The sequence below is a fragment of the Labeo rohita genome, chromosome 3 (genome assembly GCF_022985175.1).
Source record: "Labeo rohita strain BAU-BD-2019 chromosome 3, IGBB_LRoh.1.0, whole genome shotgun sequence".
Taxonomy (NCBI): domain Eukaryota; kingdom Metazoa; phylum Chordata; class Actinopteri; order Cypriniformes; family Cyprinidae; genus Labeo; species Labeo rohita.
Window position 1 is genome coordinate 11,596,465 of NC_066871.1, and position 23,829 is coordinate 11,620,293.

The window sequence follows — 23,829 nt, forward strand, 5'->3', positions numbered from 1 at the left end:
TATCAACAAGATAATATCTCTTTAAGAGAGACTGGGCAATGTAATATGAAACGTACACGAAAAAAATAGACATTTCAGACGGTTCTACTGTACGCAATAGTGTCAACATTTCTATAATATAAAGAAACTTTCCAAATACTGAGCAGGCCAAATATTTTCCAATCTCAAAGACCGGAAGTACTCTAGTGTCCATACCCTTCTTGATCTCACGATTCTCCCTCAAAAAACGGGGGAAAAAATAAAACGAAACACAAAGAAACAAGAAGTAGTATCCGATAAACATCATCCATGGCGAAAGAATTAAAAACAGGCAACGGACTGCAGTGACACTTCTTTCACAAGTGTAAAAATACCACTAAAAGAAAATATCAAACAAAAACATGAAACGTTGAACCAAGGTGGGAGGTAGAAAGAATTACAAAGTTTAAAAAAAAAATTTTGGCTGGGCAACTACAGACAAAAAAGGTCAGTACAGATCATCTAATTGTTTCGTTTCATTATTAAAAAAAAAAAAAAAAAAAGAAAAGATGCACATAAACGGTTTCCTTCCAGCATCAAACACGTGACCGACCTCAAAAGAAACAAAAAGACATTCATACCTCCTTTGAACCATAAAAATGAGGCACAAATACAAACCACAATTACAATTAAGCAAATAAGGTGTTTGCTAGTCTCTGCATCCATGCAAGGATGCCATAAATCAAATACATTTGACTGGTCTTGATTAGAGAAGCAGCGAATACATAGCCTGGTCCAAACAGCCTCCGATGACTGATGGCACTTTCTCCAAAGCGCAATATCAATCAGAAGGACCTATTTTCAAAGACAACATTCAGACTTTGATTCTGCCGGTGCACGGCAGCTTTTAGGGACCAAGGTTAAGGCTATTAAGAACGAACCAGAAAACGGCTTGGAGATGGAGAAAAAATACAAATAAAAAATAAACGCAGACATGAGAAAGGCAAAAAACAACTCAGCTTTCAACTTTCAGCGCTAACGGATAACGTCACCTGCGCTGCTGCTATTTGTTTATTCGAAGAAAGTGCTTTCATGCATGAGATGTAATTGCTTTCTGTGGGGGATAATTCTGGAAAAAAGAGAAAGCCGAGTAAAATAGACATGATAAGCAAGCGTAGCCTGATTATGTGGTGCTTTTAAACTCTCATTCTCCATCTCTCACTGACCCTGAGAAGCAATGAGAGAACTAAAATGGTTTTCCCGAAAAGCGCTTCACGTCCACCTGATCAGGGGGATTGTCAAGGGAAGTCTGTCCCGTGTAAGACCGAGGGCAGAATTTAAGTGCTTTCTGTTATAAAACTGCATTATGGGACAACCGGCTTTAAAACACTGTCGAATCCCACAAACCGTTTGTCCTGTAATAGTAGTTTCGATATCAAGATTACATTACATTACGTCGTCAATGTAGTGGGCGTCTGAGATTCCAGTAAGATCTGTACTCTAAAACTAGTTCCTGATATTTGTTAACATTATTCACAGTTTATTAAAGCTTTTTTTTTTATCTTTTGCTGCTTTAAAAAAATTTACCGTCACATAAATCTATGGTACACGAAAATAAAATATATTCGTCCATATAGCTCGTATGCATGTATTTACAAGATGACGGGCGTCATCTGCATCCGTTTCCATCCCGGTAGAGCCCTTGACTCGTAAAAAGAAACCTTTCTGCTCTCGAGGGGCGAGGACCGTACGCAAATATTCCGATAGATCTTCTGGGCCGCTCGGTGGAAAAGTGACTCACACTTTCCTATTAATAAACAGTCCTTGCAGGCTCGCAGACCACAGTCCTGTCCTTTCTTTTAAGTGCTTCTCACATGGGCCGCAGCTTTACGTCTGCTATCGTTTTACCCGTCTGAGTTCATTAGCCAGCCCTTGAAGTTCTGCCAGGGATCTACCAGTAGTAACTGGACAGCGGCGCGTGCGCCGGGGACGACTCTCGGGGCTGAAGTGTGACACGGCCTGTCGGCTTTAATTACTCTTTCCGTTGTTGGTCCCACGGCCAAAGAAGCTGGTTCTTCTCACCCGCAGAAGAGGTGTCACCTCCATTCCAGGCGCGCCGGTGATGGCTGAGGCAAACGGGGCTCAGCGGTGCAGATGCAGTTGACCTTCGAGATGCGGTTTTTACTCTACGACTGATTCCTGAACATCCACAATGGTGAAGCAAGGTGCTCCGTTAACAGACCAAACCGTTTTGTGTTTGAAATGATGTGCACACTTGGCATCTGTCAAAGTAGTCTCTGACCTCAACGGATGCTTGTGTCTTTGTCAGGACGTTTTCTGTACTCGTCTGATTAGTCGGGCTTTGGGTAAAGCCAACACATCTGTCTAGCCCTTGTATCTCGTTCGTTTGGTTCCACGCGTCTTATTTGTTGATCCTCAGCAGATTACGGGAACCCCATCGGTGTTGAATATCATTCCAGTGGTGGGTTCGTAAGTGCCGGCCAGGTAGTAGAGGTCTTCGCTGTCTTGGTACTTCTTGGTTTTAATCATCTGCTCGTATTGCTCAAGGCTGACCACCAGGCATTTGTGAGAAATGGTTTGGACGTCATTCTCGTCGATGTGCGAGGACTGGTACAGGGCCCGCTGAAAAGAGAAAGCAGAGACATCCATCAAGTCTGTTTTCACCCAACCGCAGATGATCAAACCACTTACTGGATTGCTTTTTCTTACCTCCATGAAGTCTTTTCTCTGGTTGGAAGCCTGCAGAACAGCAGGAAGACTTTGGCCAGACATTTGATCCCAGTTCTGCCAAACAAAATTTGATTAGTTACAAACCCAGATAAAGGCAAGATCAAGTACCATTCCAGGACTAACGTCATAACGCGGTGCCCGCAAACCATTATTCTTGTTTAGCCAACGGGAGATGAAAGTAACCTTTTTGTCATGAAGTTTCTTTCCAGGGTTGGTTTCCTCAGGATGATAGAACCATTTGACACGGACCACCATGTTGTTTCCCCAGGACTCCCACATGCTCTGGATGTGTCCAATGAAGGGGAGGTTGGGTCGTCCAGCAGACAGGAAAACGGCACAGTCTCCAATACGGATCATTTCCTTCCCACGCATTATGGCTTTGTAGAAAAGCTTCTTCGCCTTCCCTTTCATTCCTCGCCTCTGTCAGAAGTTCAAGGAAAAGCAAAAGAATGTTTCTTCAGGCACTTTTATGTCCCAGGGGTTGATTTTTATTAAAACTAACAGAACTTTTTCCTTTTGTTATATGAAGGTCACATTAAAATTAACTTGAAACTTTTTAACCAGGTCTTCATTTAAATTGGCAACTTTCCAAAATAACTATGGCAATTTTTAAAAATATTTTGAACAAAACTGTTTGGTGTTTGTATTTTCTCACAGTCGTGGCATCCTTTTTTTAATAACGCCAAACATTTATGCCACTAAAAAAAAAATAAAAAGTCAAAAAGTAGTCTACTTGTTTACCAGTAAGATGAAGATAAAATGACGTAATGTAATGAAAGAAAGAAAGAAAGAAACGGTAATACTTTACAATAAAGTTCATCAGTTAAAATTAGTTACACTGGTTAACAATAACAATGAACAATATTTCAACAGCATTTACATCTTAATGTTAATTTTAGCATTTACTAATGCATTATTAAAATCACAAGTTTCGTTTGTTTTTTTGTCCAAAAAAAAAAACAAATGTAAGTTCCATCTTCGTCATTCCAAATACGCCCAAAGTATGCTTTTTTTTGTGTGTACACTCAAGTACACGTTCAGTGTAAATTTCATCATCAACAGTGCTTGCATACTGTTTGCGTGCAGCCAGATTTTGAATTTCTTGCATTAATTAGTTTGTCCATAAGGTGGCAACACTAGTCTAGGCCACTGTTTTGACAGTAAAAACATAAAACATGGAGACAGAAAATAACAACGAAACTACTGGAGATGGCAACAACAGACACTTATGTTAAGTGCTTGTGAGGTTTAAAATATACATGCAACTCTAGTTTAAACAAGTACAAAGGCATTTTTTTTAATTGGTTATAACTTCTGAAGAGAAACAGCAATGACACTGGACAATGATACATCTTTGTAGTGCACGTCGAGTGCCTGCGTTTGCGTACGCTACCAAATTAAGTATGGATTGAAGTGGTATTCCCTCGTGTCAAAACTAGGGCTGAGAAAATAAATCAATGCATCAGGAATCAAGAAATGATTCTGTATCGATTCTGAGATTTTCCGAATACATTCTCTCTAATCGATTCTGAGCTTAGTTTTGAACAGCAGATGGCACTGCATGCTTTAGAATTAATTCCAAAAAGAATCGCAATGCATTCTGAATTGCGATGCATCAATTTACTGTCGCAGCTCTAATTTCCTCAGTCAAAACTGAATTATACTTTGGATTTTACACAACGCAATACATCACTTGAGATGCACAAATGGCATTGGTGGGACTTAAAGAAAGATGCAATCCTAAAATCCTTGGGCTTACCTGAGTAGGCTTTCCAAACCACTTCCACAGCTGTCTGGCAGGAAGAAAAGCTGAGATCTTGGGCCTGTTCTCGACGGAGGGTAGCCTCTGTCTTTTTGCCAGCTCCTTAGTAGTTGGGAGGTGGATTCCCTCTCGTCTTTTGGGGCGACCGACGCCCTGCTTCACTTTTTGTTGTTTCTGGGGCTTCTGCTGCTGGTGCCGCTGTTGCTGCTGCGTGGCAGATGCTTGCTTCTGGAGCTTATGGATGTTGGCGGCAGGCCCCGTTTTTGACTTGGCCTTCTCGTCCTCGTCATCGTCGTCCTCCTCCTCCTCCTCTTGAGATGGTGCATGCTCTGCAGCTGGGGATGCTTGAGAAACGGCAACTGGTTCTTCATCTGAGCTACAGGAGGATTCTTCATCACTGGTGGTGGAGGATGACGAGGAGGAGGAGGAGGAGTGAGAACCAGCTGAGGATGAGGAACTGCTTGTGGATGAGCTGGAAGAGGTGGGACTCGATGCCCGCGAGCTGTTGGAGCTGGTCGAGTCTTGTTTGGGCTTCTTTTCCTGCGAGGCTCCTTGTTCCTCTTCTCCGTCTGACTCCGAGCTGCTGCTGCTGCTGCTACTGCAGTTGGGACACTCCAGTTCTTTCTTGTCTTTCTCCCCTGAGTTGCTCACCTTCATCAGACCCTCGCTGCCGCTGCCGAGCTTGCGAACGCTGTATGTGGACACGCTCTCGGTAGTAGGCGGGTCTGCCTCAGCTGCCTTGTTTTTAGCTTTGAGTGTTTTGTCAGCAGCGGATATCGTAGTGTAGCTGACACCCATGACAGACTTATTCTCTCTTTTGGAGAGGTTTTGCCCCTCCATCATCATGAGGGCTTTGGTCTTCTTGGTTTTGGGTGACATGACTCCCTCATGGTCCAGTTTGATGAGGATCTCAGTCTGAGGTTGCTTGCGCTGTGTTTTCACACTGAACCCAGATGCCTCCTCCTCAGGCTTTCGCAAGCGTTTGACCGGCTTTCCTTTCCCCGCGGGACTCGCAGTCTCATTGTTGGATATAAAGGAGGCCAGAGAAGTGGAGGGCTCATTATAGAGATCCACAGACAGAACTTTTCCATAGAGCGGCGGAGAGTAGACAGACTGGGGCTGGGAACGCACTTTGGCTGGGGGCTTGATTCCTGTGGTTTTCTTCTGGCTTTCATTAGATACGGGGATGGAGGGGCTGGCTGTGCCGACTTGCTTAATTTTTCTACCTGGCCGTGGGCCGCTTTTCTGGCTGGACAGGGGCCTCTCGGGGACCTGCGTCGGGGTTGGTGTGTCGGGCTTTTCATGCTCCTTTGGAGCGACTTCAGGCTCTGGAAAGCAGCACAGGAGGGAAGGTTTTAATATGCCAGACCAAAAACACACTTACCTCTATAAAAATGCTGGGAGGCTAAAAGCAGTTCCTGTTCTGACAGTAAGCTCTTTCCAAGCAAAAGAAAGTGATTTACTATCTATGAAACCACCAATCCAGTCAACTTTAGTAAGATCACTGCATTTCTCATTTCAGTAACACCAGCTCTGACTTCTTAATGTTTAATTTGAACCAAAGCAATAACCACTTTTAAAAAAACACGTCTCTTCTACACCAGCCAAAGTGTCAATGAAGGAGTGGAAATTACCGGGCTTGGGTTTGGGCTTTCTTCCTCGGCCCCTGCTTTTCGGAGCAGACTCTTCTGCGTTTTTAGGTGGTGTCTCTTTGCCATCAGGTACATCCTTACTGCACTTCCTTCCTCGCCTTTTGGTGCTGGCCACAAGGAGGGCAGGGGACGGTTCAGCACCTGTTCAGATAAATTCAGTTTTGAAAACACGAATCGACCCAATATGGACATTTGTGATTGACACACACAAAAATACTGGCGTATTTCCATGTGCCTCTCAACTTCATATATTTCCAAAATGATCATACACAAACATTTTCACAGTCAAACACATGAATATTTACTCAGTGCTCTTAAATATTACACACAAGCCTTCAAATCTCTCAGTCCTGCTCTCAATCATGTGCAACCCCCTGGCAACTAGTGGAAAAACATCTTTTACTGAATCCATCATCAGCTTCAAGAGCAAAACCAAACACAAATCAGTGGGCGCATGGACTCCAAATCAAACAGGGCACGTATGGGATGTTTACCTAACTTTGACATTCAGGTACCGTTTCATGCGCTCTTTCATGCCTTGGCTTTCACTCCCTGCTTCTCTGAATACTTACACTGAATCTTGTAGTCCGCCGGCAGCAGCCGAATGTGAGAGAGCGGGATTCGTCCGGTGTCTCCGTCGTCAAACTCCACTGTAATCAAATCGTCCACGTCTTCCATGTCTGGGCTCCCTGTGGACAAGTAACAGGGTTGACGACTGACGCAAAAGAACGCGCATCACCTCAATTTACGTTTCCTCTGAGTGAAACAGCAAACACTGCTGCGCGAAAAGAGCGACCGCATATTTCTCAGCGGTGCGGCAGCGGCTGCAGGGATTCATACAGGGCCTTTTCATTCTCATTGGCTGACAGCAGCAGTAGCAGCGACCTCCCTTTAAGAGTTTCTTGACAAGTCTCCAGCTCCCTCCTTCCTCGGCGGGAGGGAAAATAAATAATAATAGAGCAGAGCTCTGCATGTAGCTAACCACACCATCCTTCATTCCCCGGCTTGGTTTATCTGGCAGCGCTTATGGGTTTGGCTAAAAGATTTAGATTAAAGGAAATGAAACAACCCTGAAAGGTTCTCTTACTATGTCTCTGAGCGGAGGACAGTGGACATTTGTGCATATTTTTCCATTTGAGAAACGTAGACGCAGTAAAACGCATTGGTTAATAGTCCGTAATAGCCAGTGAAAGGCGCTCAATTAAGCGGAACAGGAAAGCCGTACCTCTGACGACCGTGCCAGGGTAGAGGCAACGGTACTGCTGGCTCCAGTAGGCTGCGATCCGGGTCCCCTGGGGAAGGTATCTGACGGAGGGGGGTTTCACATCAATAATCTGTAGGACAAAGGCAGTGTGGATCAGAGAGGATTATTAAATCAACACCTGTGTGCATTCAGACACTTCGCAGTCGTCTATCTTCTAAGCCGAGTAACTAATGAATCATTTTCTGGCGAGGAAATGTATATTTTGTGTATATAATCCATCTTGGAGAGGCGGTAATGGCTAAGGTTGCTCTTGGCAGTGGTCCGCCTTCCAACGGTACATTAGGAAGGAAAAGGCGGTAGCCGCGAAAGCATGTGTGCCTAAACCAACAGACAGAGGTACTGGAGCAAAACATGCCCTTAGCTTAATAGCAGGGGAAGGTGCTAAACAGCTTCTATATTACACCGTGCCCCAGGCCTGTTAGCAGAGAGAGGAAACCAAGGAGTGTGCCCGGAGTAAAACACACAGGCCTGTTGTGGTGAGCCGTAACGTGTATGTGGGTCAACGAACGGTGTAGGGCAGTGTGGCGTACTGACCGCCTCCTGTAGCAGCTGCTCCAGGCAGTAGATATGTGGCCTGTTCCCCCTCTCGCCCTCCACCACCACACTGTATCTGCAAGACAGGACATAGTCATGAGTCAAAAACAAAAATCTAGGGAATACCCATCCTGTTGTCATGTAAATATTAACATTAAATTGCTTCCTTATTTTAAAATATATCAGAACACATCCAGATATTCAATGGGAACAAACAAAAATGTAAGGCAGGAGTTTATTTGATCCATCAGGAATTGATTTGACGATGAAAAGTGATTGTTCCATTATGGAAAAGAGTTTTCAGATGATTCTAGAAGGACTAATCCATTTCTGAAACCCAGCTGCTATCATTTTTATATGAAATGTTTTCTGGCATTAAAGAGGACATATCATAAAAATCTGACTTTTTCCTGAGTTTAAGTGCTATAATCAGGTCTCCGGTGCATCTACCAACCAAGAAACAGTGAAAAAGGACAAGCTAGTAACTTTGTTTTGGTAAGCCTTTCTCTGCAAGCATTTGGAAAAACGAGCCGCTTAGATTTCGTTCTCCCTGTGACGTACGAAGGGGATCTTATTATAATATTACCACCCCTTAATCTGCACGTTTCCACCCACGGTGCCACGATTTAGTTTTTGTGATTTCTTTCCTAGTGGTTTATCTTCACAGAGATACACGGAGCTGTGTTTTTAACATAAATTTGTGTGTATTTGACAGTTTAAACGCAATAAGACGTGAAAGACTCACATGCCGTGTGACAGCCACTTTCTGTATGCGCTCAGAAAACCGTATTTGTTGTTGTAGAGTATCTAAGGTATAAGCTTTAAAGGCACAGTCCTTTTTTGGAAAAGGGGGTGGGGAGCAGCAGCTCATTTGCATGTAAAGAGACATGCATGAAACAGCATTTTTGCTTCCACTCAAAATAGGCATTTTCAAAATGATATAATAAATGATCTGTGGGGTATTTTGAGCTGAAACTTTACAGACACATTCTGGGGACACCTGAGACTTATATTACATCTAGAAATAATAAGTGTCCTTTAAACTGCAAATGCAAATTACAGCAAGTAGTGACAGGTCATTTTTGTTGTATTTTGAAGTGCATGCGAGTGCAACAAAGCATTAAAATAAATCAAAATAATGAAGGGTAGGGACTTCTATTCTATTAGATTCTATGCACTGTTTGTTGATTAGACTGCGGCAGATCTGAATGCAAGCTTGCAGTAAATTTTATGAAAGTGCGCGGGTTTTAACAGACTAGATGTTAGAAGTCCTGCATATGGCAACAGAGAGAAGTATGTTATTTATAATCAATCGCATCTAATCATAGACCAATAACATGCATTTTTAAAGAGATGAAGGTAGGACTGGGCGATTTTTCCGATTTTATAATTTAATTTGAATTTACCGGTTTACCACAATTTTTTTTTAGAAATCACGATTTTGAATAGAAATATTAACAAACGTTAAAATTAGAAGTAAGCCTATGATAACAATAAAGAGAAAAGAACGACCCAATCACATGTCGGCGCACGTGATTAACCGCTGGCGTATATTATACATTGCTAGGCACCATTCACACAGAACGCGCTTTTGTGTTGACAAAGATGCGACGCAGGCAGTTTTAACTTGAGTATCGTATTTTAAGAATGACGTTTAACGAATGAGATGCTACAAGAGACGCGAGCGCAACAGTCAAATGCGTCCATGTTTACATTAAAAAAACCATTGGAAAAGCAGTGCAACTGAATAAAAAACCTGTGAAGAACTACTATTGTATGTCTGATATTTCATGTTTGCATCATGATGACAGGCTGAAAACTGCTGTTCATTGTTTTTCAAGAACATTTATAATTAATAGTCTACTGGTGTTATGCCTTCAGGCATTTTAAATTTGAAGTACCTTGACTTTTGAAAATTTTTTAAAGCATTTTCCTTGTATTATTTCTAAGCATATAATATGTATAAAACAAGTTTGTACAAGATTTAGTTGTAGTTCATGCATCTTTTCTGCAAAGATATTTAACAAGTGATTTGTTTAACATTTACATCATGTTGACAACATGTGTGGTGCACTGTAATAGAATTTTCTTTAACTAGAGAGTTAATAAAGAACAAGTTACGTGAATCATGTTGTACTTGACTAGTTTAAAAAAGAAATCGTACAAAAAAACCCCAAACAAACAGAGAATCGGTCAAACATTCTAAAAATAAATTGAGATTTTAATTTTTGCCTTATTGCCCGGCCCTGAAGGTGATGGGTAAAGATTCATTTAATGCAGACTTTAAATGTTACTACGTTTTCACAAAAGCTGCATTAATTACAACAGGCAAAAATAATGGATGTAGAGCTATATAGCTATTGGCTAACATTAACTAACAGCTTGCATATATCAGCAAGATGTGAACGTCAAGCAAGTTATTACAATGCGATGAAAGATTAAGAAGCCCGTCGTTTTTTTATTCTTTGGCATGACATGCACAGATGTGCAGTATTACAGTGAATAGGGTCACTTTTGTCAAGTCGAATAGGTGAAGACACATGAGGAAGCTGTCTGTAGCCAGTGCATAATGGTTTTGTCTAAAAATATAATGTAGTAGGCTGTAGAGGGGAGATGCAGAGGGGCTAAACCAAAAGACTCAGCAGCCCGAGAGCTTGAAGACAGGGCTCTTTTGAGAAACACACTGAGCTTTGAACCGGCCTTTATTCACAATGCCCAAAGGAGCTTGGCTTTCTCTCCAACCTCGCTCCCTTCCTTATTCAAGCTCAACCTTAGGGATACAATTTGGAGGGGCTTGCCCCCTTTTTATTTATTTTTCGGAATTCCTAGCCAGATAAATTTATCCTTTTGAGGTGCTTTTTATTGTCTTTACTGTCAAAAAGTCAGCGCAGTGGGGATATGTAAGATAAGTCAGTTTCTTGACATCACATGTGAAAGCCAAAACAGGCTCTGACGCAAATGGAAAAAAGGAATAAAAAGAGGCAGGCCAGGCTAAGTCAGTGTGTAGGCGGACCACAATCCAAACATAGGTTTCTCTCTCCAGATTGGGAATATTATTGGACTATTATTTCTGGAAGTTGGCAGTTTTTACCTTTGAAAAATCTGCAACACCCACTTCCAGCTAAATTAGTTCCCACTGCCAAAGTGAACCAACATGCAAACACGCATCAATACTGTTAAATACAAAGGAAGCTTTTGGACTTTTATTGGTTGTCTGAGAAAGAGAGAAACAACAGTGACCGGTTCTGCAAAGTGCAGGTCACTGTCTATTATTGCATGCAAGCACACGAGCGTTATAAATCAGATCGGGTGCATACATGCAGCTGCATGTGTGACGTCCACGCGCACACACACACACACACACACACACACAAAAAAGGGCAGTGACAGTTGGATGTTTGGCCTTTTTTCATTTGGATTCATGAGGGTGCCTGCAGTTCAAGCATGGACCCAGAGCCAGGCTTCAGAGGTGTCCATCACCGAGTGGCAGCCTTATTACTGTGACATGGGCCTGGGAGGTGATGTGGGACAGCGTCCCCCCAGATCACTTCCTCCAGGATCTGGCCTGAGGGGGAGGACTCTGCTGGCCAAACCTGATTGGTTCTGTCTGCAAAGCCTGGGATAAATTCACACCAGCTGCGTCAGGGGAAGAAAGACTGACCGGACACGCAGGGTTAAATATCTGTCGTGTCTGTGGATGGCTCCTCTATTGTGGGCTTGGGACATGAGAAGCGTCGCTGTAAATTGTTTTTGTTTGTTAAGTGGAATGGAAGGCATTTGATACTTGAGGCCTTTATGGAGTCATTTGTAATTGTCAATTCTGATTGGTCAATCACGGAATTCTGAAGTCAAACATATTTTGTGTAACAACCGCAAAAATGTATAAGATTTCCAAGAAACTGGTTTTCCTAAATAACAACAGTCTCTTTGTTCTCACATAATAATAATCATTTATGACATAGGACCACAAAACCAGTCATAAGTAGCATGGGTATATTTGTAGCAATAGCCAAACATACATTGTATGGGTCAAAATTATCGATTTTTCTTTTATGCCAAAAATCATTAGGATATTAAGTAAAGATCATGTTCCATGAAGATATTTAGTGATTTTCCTACCATTAATATATCAGGGCTCTACACAAACTTTTCTTTTTAGAAGCACTTGTGATCCTAACAAACATTTAGGAGCACAGCAAAAAAATTCAGGAGCACCTTCTAACTGATTAGATTATTGGTCAATACTAAAAAAATATATATATCAAAAATTAGCAATTACAAGGTGATATTTGAGCTATTTGTAAATATCCTTCTCTTCTTTGTAGGTGTATTTTCAGATGTTTAATGAGGCTCAGGGGTGGCATCAGTGCAATTAAATTTAGATTAATGTTTTTAATATAAAATTTTGAACATAGAAATATTAAAATGACTTTAGCTAAATAGATACTTTAAACCTGCCAGTAGGTGGCGGCAAGTCACTGATTTAATTACGAAATCATTCGTTTATTTGATTCATTCATAAACGAAACAACCCTGTGTTTGAATGGAGATGCCCAGCGGCTCAGTTGTGACTTGTTTCAAACTATTTTCGACAGCGAAATCAGCAAAAATCAAGCAAAATTAGGTAATACTGTTTTAGTCAGACAATGTAAGTCACTTAATATTAACTTCTTATTTAAATGTTGTATTAAATTATCACATTTACAAACTCCCTTAAAAATCATTAAAAGCTGTCACTTATCTTAAATCATCGCAATCTCAAAAAGTTCCATTATAATCAATGAATTTATTATTTACACTTTCTCTACACTTTATGAAAGGATTCGTAAGATACTTGAAATATTTTTTCATAGTCACACGCAGTAGGAAATGGTCGCATTGTAGAGCCCTGTATATCAAAGCTTAATTTTTGATTAGTAATATGCATTATTAAGAACTTGATTTGGACAACTCTTAAGGGGAGTTTCTCAACATTTTGATTTTTTTGCACCCTTAGATTCCAGATTTTCAAATAGTTGCATCTCCGCCAAATACTGTCTTATCATAACAAACCATAAATCAATGGAAAGCTTATTTATTCAGCTTTCAGATGCATAAATCTCAATTTTGAAAAATTGACCCTTTTGACTGGTTTTGTGGTCCAGGCTCACATTTCAGCTCAGATCACTTTTTCACGTCCATTGTTTTATTTATTTGGGAAGCAGCCTTTCCGTGTGGGTTTGTTTTGGTGTTGAATATCTTGAAACTGTACTTGATGATTCACACGCATACTCAAACATCACTTCATATAAATAAATACTTCAGCATTTCAGCAGAACGGCATAAAAAACAGGTTTAAAAAATGACTATTTACATGTCAATGGAGAAAGCTTCTCAAAAGAGTAGTTACGTGTAGAGGCATAAAATGCAATTTGCCATATCACATTTTTCTCTGAGATGACATTCAGAAATCTTTGATTATTGTTGGAACAGTGAATTTCAGCTGTGAAAAATCACATTCTTTCCTCTCTTGACATAAAACCACATCCCTAAAACATAATTAAACATACAACAGAAGAAAAAAAAAATGGCAAGGCAGTGAAGGATGGAGTGAAAGCTTCAATTAGTTTGCCATTAGCCATAAATAATGGGCCTGTGCCATTAGCATGGTCTTCACGTTGGAAAGTGTGACAATGGCTTTGCCAAAGGACTTTTCTTAGCTGAACACAAAGGCTTCATGAAAGCCGAGGCTCAGGCTGAGAACAGACACTTTTCCTTACCCTAGATTTCAGTTCCAATTCGACACCGGCTGTGAGAGTTATTGACTGCACAATTAACCAGTACGCTCTCATGTACTGCAAGTATGTTCATGCCTGCAGAAGCCCAGGCTGCTTTAATGAAGACAGGCGAGGCATATAAACAGCATCGACGGCGGCATATAAGCATCTGAGTACCCGAGCACGGATTTTCAATCTCTGGATGCGTTTAAGGTGTTGTGTAGCACAAGCCGTCACAGAATTAAATTTCCAGAGGGCAGTGTGGACAACAAGCGATCTGTTGCAGTCAAGCCCTCCGCACTAGCGCCTGTTCTCATCATATTAAATTCTCTCACAAGCAGTTCTCACCATCACACCGAACTACCAGCTTTGAAGAGTCCTGCACAAAGGCACCTTCCCTTTCCTTGGCTAGAACTGCTATTTTTAGTACAAGACACACATGCAGAGCGAGCGATAGAGGGAGAGATATTTCACTGCCAAAATGTGACAAACACATCTCATTATGGCACGCAAATGTGCTGCAAATGAACAGATGAAGCATCACCTTAATTTAGGAATGCACGTTTATGAACCGGCATCCAGATTTTCAACACGTTGCCTGACCTTTGCTTCGCTGGAATTTGGGAGAAGGGATTGTGATAGGCGTCTGAATGATGGCTGCTTCTCGCTTTCGGACTGATAAGAGGAAGACGTGTTTTTGTGCTGCATGCTAAACACGGTCATTGAGCAACGGTGGGCTGTTGCTCTAATGAAACTAAAATGGAGGACAACGCATTTCACTGAGGGCAGAAACGCAACAGAGCCTCTCTCATTAAAGATCCCCCGACCAGATGCTGCACCAGTTTGACATTTTTCACCAAATGAGATTATCCTTTATAGGGATGACTTTGAGAGGAACTCTCTCACTCCTCAATAGACTAAAACTTGTTCATCCAAGTAGATAATAGGCCATGGGAGACTACAGAGAGCATACAAAGTCCAAACAAAACAAAACTGCCCATTTCTGTCATTGCCTCCCTCAAGACACTTCACACCCCTTCTGTTTCCTGACCAAACAAAACATTGCACTTCCAAATTTTTCCATGGAGGACCTTACAATAGGAAAAACTTGGCAATATATTTCACTCCCTGTAACACTAAGTGGCTGAAGTAAAAGTCTGTAAATGGCCAGGGAGCTTCAGCTAAATAGGGTACAGGAATGAACGCCAGCTTTTTTTAGCGGCCTTGCTTCGAAGCCTTGAACCAAACCAACCATCTCTGAGATTAATCAAAACATTACACTTCATTCAGAGGGAAAACTAGACAAAACTTTCTCCTCACATAAAGTACTGGGATTTGTGCTACCTTTTTTTGCACTGTTATGTATTTTCCTAGAATGAAACACCTTTACTTTTAATTTGTAAGTGCATCAAACACCTCAAATTTCAATTAGGCTATTTAAGGTCATTTTACATAACCATCATTGTTGTAAGTTTTGTTTTTAGGGTTGCAGTAACTTCTCTTACTTCACTTCAAGGGATAGTTCATCCAAAAATGAAAATTCTGCCATTAAACCCTCATGTTGTTCCAAACCCGTAAGACCTTCGTTCATCTTCAGAAGCTTTTTGATCCTGCATAGACAGCAACGCAACTAGTAAGGACTTTGCTAAAATAGTCCATGTGACATCAGTGGTTCAACCATAATGTTATGAAGCGAATACTTTTTGTGTGCAAAAACAAAAATAACGAGCCTCATTCATGAAACACGGGCAGAAGGAATTTGTGTGTAAAAGCCATTCTGACGTAAACTTCCTAAATCATGAAAAAGTTTGTATTTTTAAAATGTAAGCTGGTATGAAAGAAATGTAGTGCTGCTCCCTACCACATATAAATGGTGAGAAAAACATTTAGTGTTCTTTTTTAGCAAACTGATGACACTGAATTTTAATGCACTGCCACAATTCATTACAAGTATAACAAGTTCATTTGCCCTTGCCCTCTTTTTGAATTTTTTTTTTTTTTTTGCAGCTGAGTTGATAACTGTAAAACGTAAATAGAGGAGGGGCGGGACAAATACTGACCAACCATCCAACTTGTACGATTGCTTACAACAATGGATAAGTCAATATTACTGGTTACTGCTTTTTTTATATTTGGTAAAATTCTTGAAAATGAGATGCTAGCCACCACGGATATTCCAAATCATAGCACGTTACTGAATATTTATTGGCATATGGTTGAGAGTGCTAAATATGCTGCAATTTAAAAAAACAAAAAAAAAAAAACACATGCAAATAGAAAAACACCAGCAAATTAAGAAAACGCCTTCATCAGTTTGACAGCACATGTGTTGCAAATGCTTGCAACACAACCAAATACAAAAACAGGCTGCAACAACAGAAACTAGCTAGAAACCGTATGATCAGGATGTCAAAATAAACAGAAATCACACTTTTTAGAGGATGCTAAGCATGTCCCAGCCAGGTTCAACACTTAAGTTTTTGCGGTTTCCTTAAACATTTCCAATGTGGTCTGTGCGTATCTGCAGCATGTTTTTATATTTGGTTGTGTTGAGAGTATTTGCAGCACGTGTGCTGTCAAACTGATAAAGATGTTTTCTTATTTTGCAGGTGTTTTTTTTTTTTTTTTTTTTTTGCAGAGCACTGAGCTCTCCTGACCACCGTGCTATTAGTCATTTTTGCATTTATGCAATATACTGGAGCCAAACTTGAGAAAGTAGACCAGAATATTCCACTGTGTTCCTGGACACGCAATTTGCACAGCTGTAATTCATCGGTGGGGATTATGCTAATTGTGAATGAGCGTGCATGAGCGAATTGTTTGTATTTGTGAATGATTGGAATTCATTAAACACGTTTAACTATCAAATCGGATGTTTACGAAGCGTTTGTCAATCCGAGTTTTCGGGAAGGTCTGTTTTACGTGCAAAATACTCAGAATTTACTCCTATATTTAGTTTCATGAATGAGGCCCAATGACTTTTTTTTTTTCCAACAATTTCTCTTCCATCTCAGTCAAAAAGTATTCAGCTTCATAAAATGTTGAACAACTGGAACACATGGACTATTTAAACTATATTCTTACTACCTTTCTTGGCCTTGAACATTAAGTTGTGTTGCTGTCTATGCAAAGCTCTCCTATTAAATCAAAAATGTCTTAATTTGTGTTCTGAAGATGAACAAAGGTCTTTGGAACAGCATGAGGGTGAGTAATTAATGACAGAATTTTCATTTTTTGGGTGAACTATCCCTTTAATGTACCTTTGACAAGGACCAGTGTTGGGAAAAGTTACTTTTAAAAGTAATGCTTTACAATATTGCGTTACTCCCTAAAAAGTAACTAATTACATTAGTTATTTTATGGAAAGTAATGCGTTATGTTACTTTTGCTTTACTTTTTAAATCTGGGCAGGGCTTGCCTGTTTGTTTTTAATATAAAAAGTTCTATTTTTGGCAAAAGTTAAAGCCCTTTCACATCAAAAGTACAATGAATAAGCCTCAGACTGAAGGAAAAGTTAAATTAATGTCTGTACAGTAAAACACAAGAGAAGAAAGTTTAACACACTTCAGCAACAACAAAAAAAAAGAAACACAAATGTTAGTTTATCTAAAGTAATTTTTACTTATTAGTATGGTTGAATTGGATCTTCAAAGGTCAGCACCAAAGACATTGGTTAATAAAATGGTATTAAATACGTAAAGGATATTTGTGTTAACGTATTTAATTAGTGCAGGTTTGCATCATATTCTGAGTTTGCATTTCTCCGTTTTTGTTCATTTTGAGGAATACTGGATCTGTGAGATGAATAACGCATGGCCACATTTAGCCTAGAACTACAGTAACAAAGTTTTCACAGCGCACACAACGCCTCTGCACTTACTCCTGATTTCTCTCAACATGGGGACGGGAGACTTGTCAGTCAATGAATGGGGAAAAAAACAAAGTAACTCTTCTTGTAAAATAAAAAAGTAATGCGTTACTAGTTACTTGGAAAAGTAATCTGATTATGTAACTCACGTTACTTGTAATGTGTTACCCCCAACACTGACAAAGACTGTTATATATACCAAGACAGTTGACTCATATTATAGAACGTCATAGAATGTAAGGCATAATAAATCCCACTTTCTAATAAAAATAGCTAATTGCCAATTTGTAATATTATCGCGTCACTGCAGCTCTGTTGCAAATTGCAGGTTCCCATAGAAACAGTCAATGTCCTGAAACACATATTTGGGAATGCACATGTGCATTGGCTGGACCAACTTGAAATATAAGCTTTTTTGACTATTTGACCATTCATAGAACAGTTTGCTTACGATTTTGTTGAAATGTTATTTTAAATGCAAGTTCGCAAGCAGTTTTCGGTATTTCCCCTTTGCAATTTACACAATATTATGCACATATTTTTCTATAACACAGCTACTGCAGCCTATAAGTGATTCTTGCACAGACAAACAGCACAGAAGACACAGCAGAGGGTATAAAGAGAATGAAAACAGCTCGGGCAGGGGGTCTCTTACATGTCAGGAGAGTGAACCGTGCTGACGTGGCCGGCATACAGGAGTTTGTCATCCATAGGGATGAGGACCCGTAACCCATCCTGCAGTTCATCTTTGTTAATGACACAGTTCCGAGGGGCTGGGGGTGAAAAAATTAAAAAAAAACACAACAGAGGGAGATGAGAAGAGAGACATGCTGAAACTTGTGCTACTAAATAAAACCTGAGACATCTCATCACCTTCTTATAACTGCAAATGCTAGAGAAAATAGCTTCTAAAACCGACGGAGCTGCTTATGGATGCAGCTTTTTAATGTGAAAACTGTTCCCAAAGGTAACTTAATTACACTGCTCTCCAAGATGCTGCATTTTAGCCAAATTCTAAGACAGAATTGCATGTATTAATCGTGAAGTAAATCCCAGAATGCATTTTTACAAGGTTAATAAAGAAAAAAAAAAAAATCTATCAATTAAAATGAATTCAATTAAGATAATAAAAAGGTAATACTATCCCCAAAATTGATGTGCCATGTATTTCTGTGCTTATAAGAGTGTCGCACAGCTCTACAGAAATCAATTGTGAACAACTGTGAATTGTGACCAAACGGTTACTTGCGAAGTTTCATGATGGTTATGATATTATCAATGTAGGTAGTGAGCAGCTCAGAAGGTTTTAAAGTGAAGCTAACGCGTGCAGTAACTCTCAGCTCGTCCCATTAACGTATGAATGCAATCAGCCTGAATCAATTTTCTGATTTTTAATGCTGGATTAAGATAAGACAGGCTGTGAAATGATCTCTCCCTCACGTCATTCAAAAGACATTCACTTTTAATTGCATGCAAGGACAAGAAAATGAAGTCTGATTTAGTCGTAAAACAGCAATTAAAAACGGGGGAGCGATGAAGGGAAGAGCTCTGCGGCCTTGCTGACAAGAGGGAACGTGAAAGCGTCTCACCGGGGGTGCAGGGCCTTTCGGGCTGAGCGCTCACAGGGGGATTCTCGTCCTCGGAGAAGCTGCTGTCCTGGTTGGGCTCGAAGTCCTCATCAGCAGCCATACTTTCCATCAGTTTACTGACAGCACCGCCCTTCCCTCGAGCCTGCTGGGGGAATTCAAGCACATTTTGCCCCAATTCCTGTGACAATATGAAATATTGAACACTGAGCCATTGTTGGTTCAGTTCTAAAGATGAGACCCATGTGCTTACTAGAGGAGAATTGATTCAGTAAAACCCATTTAGATGAGTGACAAGCTCGGCTCACGAGATGTAGGATTTCTTGATTTCGAATGCGGCAAATACCCGGAGGAGTTCCCGAGCTTCTGCGCCGTGCATTATAACACGTGATTTATACATAAGATGAAAAAATAGCAGCGGCGGAGAGTTTTAAAATGCGGCGGAGATTTATCTCCAGAAGAAATAAATAAATTGTGCAGAAGGGGCGGAGAAATGTATGGAGCGAGATGTCGTTTGGTTAATTTCACTGCTTTCCCGCTGAGTGTGCAGTCTAATTAGGCTTGCTGCTTCACTGCACTCGCCCCTTTTCTCTCTCCCCTTCTCCTTCCCCATCTCACCTCCCTCCCTTTGGTCATGGTGGGTACTGAGAGCAGGCCCAAGCACAGTGGGACAGGGGAGCAGAAAGGGGCGACTCATTTAAATGCAAGCCTTCTCCCAATAGGCCTTGAGCCTGCCAGGTAAAATTATTCTAATTCCTTTCACTGTTTCTCCTTGGCGTAGCACAAAATGGCTGCTCAACACTAAGTCCGTTTCAAATATTTGTGTCGTGTTAAAAAAGTGAGTTAATACACAGTGCATCATGTGTTTCATGTACTTAAAGTGTTAAGGCAGACCTAACAAATGCAACAGAAGAATATTTTTAAATATATAATAAATAAACAGTATAATTCAGAAGTTTGGGCTTGGTATGACTGTTTTCGAAGGAAGTCTCCAAGTGCACACCAAGATGGAAGAAAAAAAATATTATTAAAATTTAAAATAACTTTACTATTTGAATACATTTTAAAATGTAATTTATTCCTGTGAGGCAAAACTGAATTTCCAACAGCCATTACTTCAGTCTTTAGTGTCATATGATCCTTCAGAAATGATTTTAATATACCGTTTTGCTGTTTAAGAAACCTGTGACCTGTGCTGGCAAGAGTCTGAATGTGCACAGGCTAATTTTTGACCTACAGGCAAAAAAATTAAGACCTTGTCTAGCATTCACAATGCTCCGAATGGTAATTAAACATCTAAAATTAGCTTTATTTGACAGTGCGCAATCCTGATAGAGATAGAGAATTTCACAAAATCTGTCTTGGCGAGTATTCATGCAAACATAATCTGTTATGTCTTAAATGAACATTTGTTTAACTGTTGGGCAAAAGCATCTGAAGTATAACATTATATTAGACCCGTGCATTACAGTAGGTTTTAATATATATATATATATAGGCTGTATGTCTCATTATTTTTAATCTAACAATAAAGAGGGAATTACTTACTGCTCTTGATTGAACAGCTTTTGTTTTATTATATTCCATCTATTTGTAATGAATACACTAGAGTGATTTTTACATTTGATTAGCTACTTGTTTTTCTAACTTGAATGCTTCTATTTAGATGTAAGATGAAAAAAGTTCATGTACTATTTAATTGGTTTCTTATATTTGTTCTACTGTTTATTTGCATCTTCATTCTAATTTTTATTAAGAGATAACATTTCTCACAATTGACTTTGCTGACTATCAACTCAAAGCAGGTGTAGCTCAGTCATTTTTGGTCAATTACAACAAATCATACATAATTTTGAAGGTTTTTTTTTAAAAGACGACTGTGAAAATAAAAAAATAAAAAAACTACTTTGCTCATTGTGATTCATTTTTCCTGCACAGGTCACATTTTTAATTATTTTCAATGTTGAAAACAGTTGTGCTGCTTAATGTGTTTGTGGAAACCACGATGCATTTCCTTTTCTATGATTTTTGATATATTGAAAGTTTAAAAAAAGTTTAATACAACTGCATGAGCCTACATACAGCTGAAGTCAAAAGTTTACATACACCTTGCAGAATCTGCAAAAGGTTAATTATTTAATCAAAATAAGGGGGATCATACAAAATGCTTGTTATTTTTCTATTTAGTACTGACTTGAATGAGATATTTCACATAAAAGACGTTTACATAATAGTTTAATAGTTTGTTTCGTAATAGTTGTTCTTGAATCTTGAATTGCTTGTCCTGAACAGTTTAACTGCCCGCTGTTTTTCAGAAAAATCCTTCAGGTCCCACAAATACTGTTTTTCAGCATTTTTGTGTAGTTGAACCCTTTCCAACAATGACTGTATGATTTTGAGATCCATCTTTTCACACTGAGGACAACTGAGGGACTCATATGCGACTATTACAGAAGGTTCAAACACTCACTGATGCTCCAGAAGGAAAAACAATGCATTAAGAGCCAGAGGTGTAAACTTTTGAACAGAATGGAGACGTGTACATTTTTCTTATTTTGCTCAAAAACATTTTTTTTAAAAATATATTTTACTGCCCTACAGAAGCTAGAGAAGATACTTGCATGTTTCCCAGAAGACAAAATAAGTTATATTTACCCAGATCTTCAAATTCCAAAAGTTTTCACCCCCCAGTTCTAATGCATAATTTTTCCTTCTGGAGCATCGGTGAGCGTTTGAACTTTCTGTAATAACTGCATGCGAGTCCCTCAGTTGTTCTCAGTGTGAAAAGGTGAATCTCAAAAACAAATGGATCTGAAAAACCACAGAATCTGTGGGACCTGAAGGATTTTTCTGAAGAACAGCAGGCAGTTTAACTGTTCAGGACAAACAAGGCACTCAAGAACAGTTAAGAATCAAGTGCATGTAAACTTTTGAACAGGGTCATTTTTATAAATTCAACTCTTATAAATGTCTTTTATGTGAAATATCTTATTCAGGTCCGTACTAAATAAAAAAAATAACATGCATTTTGTATGATCCCTCCTATTTTGGTGAAATAACATTTTGCAGATTCTGCAAGATGTATGTAAACTTTTGACTTCAACTGTAAATTAATAGAACATTAGCTTTATAATATTAATAACAACATAGAAATATTTCCCAGTTGATTTTTGAATTGACTAATTTTCTACCATGTCTGCTCATCAACCAAAATATTGTCAAATATTAGGCAATTTATCACTTATAAGCATTGCAATGTTAGTGTAGTTACCTCTCTGGCTTTGGGCTTCACCTTGCTCTTGCGCCCTGGGCTGACAGGGAGAGCTCCGGTGCTGTCCGAGGGTGTGCTGGAGAGCTGAGGTGGGGGCAGACATAGGGGGGTCTCCTTAATCCTCTTCTTCTGGAACATTCACACCAGATACAAAGCCAAACCATCAGCACGGACTAGAGTGAAAAGCCTCATACAAATGCATGACACAATCGAGCTCAGTTCTCCCAGACATTACAACCATTCACCAACACTGGAAAGACAAGCAAACATGTACTGAAGCCTATAAGAAAATAAATAAATAAATAAAAAAAGCAAGGGAGGATTCGGGGGGTGGAACGGTGATGGCTGGTAATTGTAGCCTGGCAAGCAGCAGTCATCCTTTTGTGTCCAACAACATGACACTCACAGTGGGAGGCTTTCTTGTCCGACAAATGTAGCAGGACACCTGCTGGTATCAAGCGCCCTTACTGTTTCATTGGGTCTGGCACATAGGATTTGATCTACATCAATAAAACAAGGACTTACCTTGTTGGGGTCTTTCACTTCCTTGCCTTTCGCCAGCTCCTTAGGACTCTGCGGGGATGGTTTGGGCCCACGGGTAGGTTTGGGAGTTAGTGGAAGAGGAGTTTTGCTGGACGGGGAGATGGGGTTGGCTTGGGCGGCATCGTGAAGAAAGATGCGTTCGCTCCTCCTCCGCGTCCATTGTTCGTCTTCGCTCCCATCAGCGGTAAGCTCAAAACTGAACTCCCGTGGAGACTTGGGTTTCTTGGGTTTGCGTCCACGCTTGTTGGGGCTGGAGTCGTCACGCATGACGCTCGCGGGCGGCAAGTGCGGAAGCTCAGGAGCCGACCGTTTGCCATGCAGAAGAGACGGAAACTTTTTCTCATCTTTACATCACTCTCAGAATCTGTAAACTCGAACTCTGTACCTACAATTCAGAAGACGTAACTTTTAGTTATTACTAAAGCAACCACAATACCAGTCATAAGTTTTTGAACATGAAGATGTTTAATGTTTTGTAAAGAAGTCTCTTCTGCTCACCAAACCTGCATTTATTTGATCCAAAGTACAGCAAAAATATTTTGGAATATTTTTACTATTTAAATTAAACATTTTCTACTTGAATATATTTTAAAATGTAATTTATTCCTTTGATTTCAAAGCTGAATTTTTAGCATCATTACTCCAGTCACATGATCCTTCAGAAATCATTATAATATTCTGATTTGCTGCTCAAACATTTTTATTATTATTATTATTATTATTATTATTATGTTAAAAACAGCTGAGTAGAATTTTTTCAGGCTTCACTGACGAATAAAAAGTTCAGAACAACAGCATTTATCTGAACTAAAAATCTTGCGTAACATTACAAATGTCTTTTGATCAATTTAAAGCATTGTTGCTGAATAAAAATATTAATTTCT

The 23,829-nt window shown here is 39.8% G+C and overlaps 1 protein-coding gene across 1 annotated transcript in view; it reads right to left on the reverse strand.

Moving 5' to 3' along the window:
- Window positions 1-500: 500 nt before the first annotated feature.
- Window positions 501-23,829, reverse strand: part of tnrc18 (trinucleotide repeat containing 18) — a 78,947-nt gene continuing 55,618 nt past the window's right edge. The window contains 13 exon segments of the mRNA XM_051106912.1: window positions 501-2,601; window positions 2,689-2,763; window positions 2,893-3,129; window positions 4,469-5,799; window positions 6,106-6,264; window positions 6,696-6,812; window positions 7,349-7,457; window positions 7,922-7,997; window positions 18,201-18,318; window positions 19,135-19,312; window positions 22,403-22,531; window positions 22,928-23,289; window positions 23,292-23,330. Coding sequence (XP_050962869.1) covers window positions 2,395-2,601; window positions 2,689-2,763; window positions 2,893-3,129; window positions 4,469-5,799; window positions 6,106-6,264; window positions 6,696-6,812; window positions 7,349-7,457; window positions 7,922-7,997; window positions 18,201-18,318; window positions 19,135-19,312; window positions 22,403-22,531; window positions 22,928-23,289; window positions 23,292-23,330 — 3,137 coding nt within the window. The 3' untranslated portion in view covers window positions 501-2,394.